This window comes from Oncorhynchus kisutch, unplaced genomic scaffold (assembly GCF_002021735.2).
Source record: "Oncorhynchus kisutch isolate 150728-3 unplaced genomic scaffold, Okis_V2 Okis05a-Okis16b_hom, whole genome shotgun sequence".
Classification (NCBI taxonomy): domain Eukaryota; kingdom Metazoa; phylum Chordata; class Actinopteri; order Salmoniformes; family Salmonidae; genus Oncorhynchus; species Oncorhynchus kisutch.
In genome coordinates this window covers 4484249-4491748 of record NW_022261982.1, presented here as the reverse complement: position 1 = coordinate 4491748, position 7500 = coordinate 4484249, and the positions used below count along the sequence as shown (strand labels likewise).

Here is a 7500-nt window from a genome sequence, read left to right as displayed (position 1 = left end):
ACTGTGTTAACAGGAAGGGAGGTTGATCTAAAGCACTGTGTTAACAGGGAGGTTGATCTAAAGCACTGTGTTAACAGGGAGATTGATCTAAAACACTGTGTTAACAGGGAGGGAGGTTGATCTAAAGCACTGTGTTAACAGGGAGGGAGGTTGATCTAAAACACTGTGTTAACAGAGAGGGAGGTTGATCTAAAACACTGTGTTAACAGGGAGGGAGGTTGATCTAAAGCACTGTGTTAACAAGGAGGGAGGTTGATCTAAAGCACTGTGTTAACAGAGAGGGAGGTTGATCTAAAGCACTGTGTTAACAGAGAGGGAGGTTGATCTAAAGCACTGTGTTAACAGAGAGGGAGGTTGATCTAAAGCACTGTGTTAACAGGGAGGGAGGTTGATCTAAAGCACTGTGTTAACAGGGAGGGAGGTTGATCTAAATCACTGTGTTATCAGGGAGGGAGGTTGATCTAAAGCACTGTGTTAACAGGGAGGGAGGTTGATCTAAAGCACTGTGTTAACAGGGAGGGAGATTGATCTAAAACACTGTGTTAACAGGGAGGGAGGTTGATCTAAAGCACTGTGTTAACAGGGAGGGAGGTTGATCTAAAGCACTGTGTTAACAGGGAGGGAGGTTGATCTAAAACACTGTGTTAACAGGGAGGGAGGTTGATCTAAAACACTGTGTTAACAGGGAGGGAGGTTGATCTAAAACACTGTGTTAACAGGGAGGGAGGTTGATCTAAAGCACTGTGTTAACAGAGAGGGAGGTTGATCTAAAGCACTGTGTTAACAGGGAGGGAGGTTGATCTAAAGCACTGTGTTAACAGAGAGGGAGGTTGATCTAAAGCACTGTGTTAACAGGGGAGTGATACAACGTGGGTTTTCTCCAGTGGGTCCCTCCCTCATCACCCATTGGCTGCCTGTTACAGTGAAGTCACAATCTGTGGTTTGTCTGCTGTTACTATTGGGGAAACTGGAACAACAGCCCTCAACCGAGTAAATACATGTCCAATATTTATTTGAGTGGTAGATCAGTTCTGTATATGCCGCTGGTCACTGTAGCTACTGTTTTCAGATGAAACAGCGCCCGTTGATTAGGAAGCTGGGGGAAGCTTGTTCTGTTCCAAATCAAGTGTAATGGAGGCTGTTGCAATGATGGTGATCAAGTCTGATAAACAATGCTTCTGTTGTTCCTGTCATTCTCCTGTCATTGGTTGATCCTGGGCATTATGCTGTATCTCTGACGTCCCTTCCTACTTTCTCCCCCTCCCTCTCTGTCTCTCTTTCTCTCACAGGTGTCCAGCCTCCCTTCATCACCTCCACCACCACCTCAGGCCTGCAGTCTCCCTCTCTCCCCCCTCTCACCCCATTCTGTCCCCCGTGGAAGAGGACAACACCCTACCCCAGACCACCCTAGTTCCAACTAGACTACAATCCAACATCCTTCCACTCCACCCCTCCCCAAACAGACGAGGGGGAGAGAGGAGCTTCGCCCCCCCCCCTCATCCCCTCCCTCCCTCTCTCTCCCCCCTCCCAACATGCAGCCTCAGGGCCTGTATGTAAGAGCCATGGTACAGCCCATCCCTAGATTGAAATCTTGAACCACTCCAGTTGTACTCCACTGAGTAATGAAGTGAAGCTAAATGTTCTGATGTGAAACTGGGCTGGACCAGCGCTGAACGGACAGGAGAGAACAGGATGTGACCTCAGCATCAGCCCACCTCACTTCCTGTTCATCTCAACTAATAGGAAGACTGGATCACAGGCCTCAAATTCCACAATCACCCAAATCAAACTTTATTTATAAAAGCCTTTTTACAGCAACATTTCTCACAAAGTGCTTTACAGTAGTCACCTTAGTAAACCTCTTTCTGACTTCCAGAGAGCAGGCAGCAGCACAGTGGCAAGGGAAACCCTCCTTACAAGTGGAGATGTGTTAGCTAACCTCTGACCTCTGACCTGTGTCTGGGCTTGGCTGCTTGTTGGATCCAGGCTGTAGAATCTAGTGGTTTCTACTGACCGTAGCTAGGGCGTCAGCTTCTAGAGTGTTCTATTAGGTTCTAGTACGTTCTAATAAGGTTCTAGTATGTTCTGTTATGTTCTATTAGATTATAATATGTTCTCTTAGGTTCTAGTATGCTCTATTAGGTTCTAGTATGTTCTATTAGGTTCTAGTAGGCTCTACCAGGCTGTCTCTGGCCCTGTGCTGTGGCCTCCTGGCCTGTGGCCCTCCTCTAGCTCCAGCTTTGGGCGAGGCCCACGGTTCTCCCCCCTACCCTGCTCAACCTCCACCATTCGCCCCTCCCTCGCCACGGCTGTCCTCCCCCCCCCGCCCCCGCCCCCACCCCCACCCCCACCCTTCCTCCCCCTCCCATCACCACCACTCCCCCCATCATCACCATCACCCCCACCCCTCTCAACCCCCATCTCACCTCCCATCTCACCCCCAATCCCCTCCTCCCTCCTCCCCTGTGGTCACCATGACGACCACTCCCACTGCTCGTGAGCATCTCCTGGTGGTGAGGAGGCGCAACCCCCACATGCGTTACACTCTCAGCCCTGAAAGCCTGCGCTCCCTCTCAGCCCAGGGAGGTGATGGCATTGGCCCTAGGGGTCACGGCGGGGAAAGGTCAGCTGGTGAACGGTCAGGGGTCGGAGGTCATGGAGAGGGTCATGGCGGCGGACTACAAAGGGCCAATAGCGACACGGACCTGGTGACCTCGGAGAGCAGGTCATCGCTGACTGCGTCGACATACGAGTTCACGATGGGGCGGGGCCAAAACCTGGTCATCAACTGGGACATCAAGGAGGAAGTGAACGCCACGGACTGGATCGGACTCTACCATATCGGTGAGACACAGGGGGAGGACTAGACCATCTTCAGAGGAAGAAGGGGTAGGGGGGTCAAGTTGTGTCAAGTTTTCCTTTATTGTCCCATTCCCAGAAAGTTGGACATTCATTTAGTTACCTTCACAGTTTAAAAACACACAAATCAATCATAGAACAAGATCCTCAATGGAGACCAAGGACGGGAAGAGAGGAGGGAGGGAGATAGGAAGAGAGGGGAGGGAGGTAGTAAGGATGAGAGGGAGGAAGAGAGGGGGGAGGGAAGTAGGATGAGAGGTAGGATGAGAGGGGGAAGGAGGGATGATGAGCGGGAGGATGAGAGGGGGAAGGAGGGATGATGAGAGGGGAGGGAGGGAGGAAGGGAGGGGGAGGTAGGGAGGTGGGAGGAAGAGAGGGGAGTGGGAGGTAGGATGAGAGGGAAGAAGAGGGGGGAGGGAGGTAGGATGAGAGGGAGTAAGAGAGGGGGAGGGAGGATGAGAGGGGGAGGTAGGGAGGTAGGATGAGAGGGAAGAAAAGGAGGGGAAGAGGAGGGAAAGACAGGAGAGGAGAGGAAGAGGAGGGAAGGAGAGGAGAGGAGAGGAGGGGAAGAGGAGGGAAGGAGAGGAGAGGAGGGAAGGACAGGAGAGGGGAAGAGGAGGAAGAGGAGGAAAGGAGAGGAGGGGAGGGAAAGAGGAGGGAAGGACAGGAGAGGGGAAGAGGAGGGAAGGAGAGGAGAGGAGAAGAGGGGATGAGATGCAATTATTGTGGGAAGCCATTTGAATAGCTGTTCAGGAGTCTTATGGCTTGGGGGTAGAAGCTGTTAAGAAGCCTTTTGGACCTGAACTTGGCGCTCGGGTGCCACTTGCCGTGCGGTGGAAGAGAGAACAGTCTGGCTGGAAGAGAGAACTGAGGTGGCTGGAGGCCTTCCTCTAACACCGCCTGATATAGAGGTCCCGTATGGCAGGAGGCCTTCCTCTAAACACCGCCTGATATAGAGGTCCCGTATGGCAGGAGGCCTTCCTCTAACACCGCCTGATATAGAGGTCCCGTATGGCAGGAGGCCTTCCTCTAACACCGCCTGGTATAGAGGTCCCGTATGGCAGGAGGCCTTCCTCTAACACCGCCTGATATAGAGGTCCCGTATGGCAGGAGGCCTTCCTCTAACACCACCTGATATAGAGGTCCCGTATGGCAGGAGGCCTTCCTCTAACACCGCCTGATATAGAGGTCCCGTATGGCAGGAGGCCTTCCTCTAACACCGCCTGATATAGAGGTCCCGTATGGCAGGAGGCCTTCCTCTAACACCGCCTGGTATAGAGGTCCCGTATGGCAGGAGGCCTTCCTCTAACACCGCCTGATATAGAGGTCTCGTATGGCAGGAGGCTTGGCCCCAGTTTCTGGGATAATGTTGATGGTGTTGATGTGTGAGCCATGACCAGCCTTGTTTTCCACATTTTGTTGTGTTACAGCCTTATTCTAAAATTTATTAAATAGTTTTTCCCCCTCAATCTACACACAATACCCCATAATAACAAAGCAAAAACAGGTTTTAAGAAATGTTTGCAAATGTATTAAAAATAAAAAACGAATGTAACATTTACATAAGTATTCAGACCCTTTACTCAGTACTTTGTTGAAGCACCTTTGACAGTGATTACAGAGTGTTCTTGGGTATGACTCTACAAGCTTGGCACACCTGTATTTGGTAAGTTTCTCCCATTCTTCTCTGCAGATCCTCTCGAGTTCTATCAGATTGGTTGGGGAGTGTTGCTGCACAGCTATTTTCAGGTCTCTCCAGAGATGTTCGCTCAGGTTCAAGTCCGGGCTCTGGCTGGGCTACTCAAGGACATTCACAGACTTGTCCTGAAGGCACACCTGCGTTGTCTTGGCTGTGCTTAGGGTCATTGTTCTGTTGGAAGGTGAACCTTCGGGCGAAGGTCTCAGGTCCTGAGCACGCTGGAGCAGGTTTTCAATGAGGAGCTCTCTGTACTTTGCTCCGTTCATCTTTCCCTCAAGCCTGACTAATCTCCCAGTCCCTGCTGCTGAAAAACATCCCCACTACATGATGCTGCCACCTCCATGCTTCACCGTAGGGATGGTGCCAGGTTTCTTCCAGACATGATGCTGCCACCACCATGCTTCACCGTAGGGATGGTGCCAGGTTTCTTCCAGACGTGACACTTGGCTTTCAGGCCAAAAAGTTCAATCTTGGTTTCATCAGACCAGAGAATCTTGTTTCTCGTCTGAGTCCTTTAGGTGCTTTTTGGCAAACTGTAAGCAGGCTATCGTCCATTTTACTGAGGAGTCGCCACTCTACCATAAAGGCCTGATTGGTGGAGTGCTGCAGAGGTTGTTGTCCTTCTGGAAGGTTCTCCCATCTCCACAGAGGACCTATGGAGCTCTGTCAGAATGATCATTGGGTTCTTGGTCACCTCCCTGACCAAGGCCCTTCTCCCCAATGGCTCAGTTTGGCCGGGCGGCCAGCTCTAGGAAGAGTCTTGGTGGTTCCAAACTTCTTCCATTTAAGAAGGATGGAGGCCACTGTGTTCTTGGGGGATCTTCAATGCTGCAGAAATATTTTGGTACCCTTCCCCAGATATGTGCCGCTACACAATCCTGTCTCGGAGCTCTACGGACAATTCCTTCGACCTCATCATGGTTTGATTTTCGGTCTGACATGCACGGTCAACTGTGGGACCTTATATAGACAGGTGTGAGCCTTTCTGACTGGACTTTTGGACAATAGTGAGTAGTGGTCTTCTGTACATCCTGGACAATAGTGAATAGTGGTCTTCTGTACATCCTGGACAGTAGTGAATAGTGGTCTTCTATACATCCTGGACAGTAGTGAATAGTGGACTTCTGTACATCCTGGACAATAGTGAATAATGGACTTTTGTACATCCTGGACAATAGTGAGTAGTGGTCTTCTATACATCCTGGACAGTAGTGAATAATGGACTTCTGTACATCCTGGACAATAGTGAATAGTGGTCTTCTGTACATCCTGGACAGTAGTGGACTTCTATACATCCTGGGCAGTAGTGAATAATGGACTTCTGTACATCCTGGACAATAGTGAATAGTGGTCTTCTATACATTCTGGACAGTAGTGAATAGTGGACTTCTGTACATCCTGGACAATAGTGAATAATGGACTTCTGTACATCCTGGACAATAGTGAGTAGTGGTCTTCTGTACATCCTGGACAATAGTGAGTAGTGGTCTTCTATACATCCTGGACAGTAGTGAATAATGGACTTCTGTACATCCTGGACAATAGTGAATAGTGGTCTTCTGTACATCCTGGACAGTAGTGGACTTCTATACATCCTGGGCAGTAGTGAATAGTGGACTTCTATACATCCTGGACAATAGTGAATAGTGGTATCAGCTTCAGTTCTTTAATTATCTTCTCATTATCATCAGCCTGCTATTAGAGGGCACTTACTGACACACACACACACACACACACACACACACACACACACACACACACACACACACTCATACACACATCCTGAACACTATAGTGTCAGCAGCAGCCTGTAGAGAGAGTGATGGCCAGTGAAAGGAGATCCATCCACTCTCTACACCAGGCTCTGTGTGTGGAGGTATTGACCGGGGGGGGGGGGTGGACCTGAGATGTGTCCCCCAGAGAGATGCATCATTCTGGCCCTGGGCCATCCACCCCTGCCCTGGAGCCAACACGGCTCCATTACTGGCACCTACTGTCTGCCCTGCCTCCCCTCTCTCTCATCTCCTTCATCACTCCATCCTCCTCTCTCTCCTCTCCTCTCCTCCATCACTCCATCCTCCTCTCTCTAACCCCTCCATCACTCCATCCTCCTCTCTCTAAACCCTCCATCAATCCATCCTCCTCTCTTTCCCCCTCCATCACTCATCCTCCTCTCCTCCATCACTCCATCCTCCTCTCTCCCCCCTCCATCACTCCATCCTCCTCTCTCCCCCCTCCATCACTCCATCCCCCTCTCTCCCCCTCCATCACTCCATCCTCCTCTCTCTAAACCCTCCATCAATCCATCCTCCTCTCTCTAACCCCTCCATCACTTCATCCTCCTCTCTCTAAACCCTCCATCAATCCATCCTCCTCTCTCTAACCCCTCCATCACTCCATCCTCCTCTCTCTAACCCCTCCATCACTCCATCCTCCTCTCTTTCCCCCTCCATCACTCATCCTCCTCTCCTCCATCACTCCATCCTCTTCTCTCCCCCCTCCATCACTCCATCCTCCTCTCTCCCCCCTCCATCACTCCATCCTCCTCTCTCCCCCCTCCATCACTCCATCCCCCTCTCTCTCCCCCTCCATCACTCCATCCTCCTCTCTCTCATCTCCTCCATCACTCCATCCTCCTCTCCTCCATCACTCCATCCTCCTCTCTCTCATCTCCTCCATCACTCCATCCTCCTCTCTCTCATCTCCTCCATCACTCCATCCTCCTCTCTCTCATCTCCTCCATCACTCCATCCTCCTCTCTCTCATCTCCTCCATCACTCCATCCTCCTCTCTCTCCCCCTCCATCACTCCATCCTCCTCTCTCTCCCCCTCCATCACTCCATCCTCCTCCCTCCTCTCCTCCATCACTCATCCTCCTCTCTCTCCTCTCCTCCATCACTCCATCCCCCTCTTTCCCATCCTCCTCTCTCTCCTCTCCTCCA

The 7500-nt window shown here is 51.0% G+C and overlaps 1 protein-coding gene across 1 annotated transcript in view; it reads left to right on the top strand.

The window, feature by feature from the left end:
* The first annotated feature begins 2391 nt into the window (after positions 1 to 2391).
* Positions 2392 to 7500, top strand: part of LOC116359774 (E3 ubiquitin-protein ligase HECW2-like) — a 59845-nt gene continuing 54736 nt past the window's right edge. The window contains 1 exon segment of the mRNA XM_031813327.1: positions 2392 to 2844. Within this exon segment, the coding sequence (XP_031669187.1) occupies positions 2475 to 2844 (370 nt within the window). The 5' untranslated portion in view covers positions 2392 to 2474.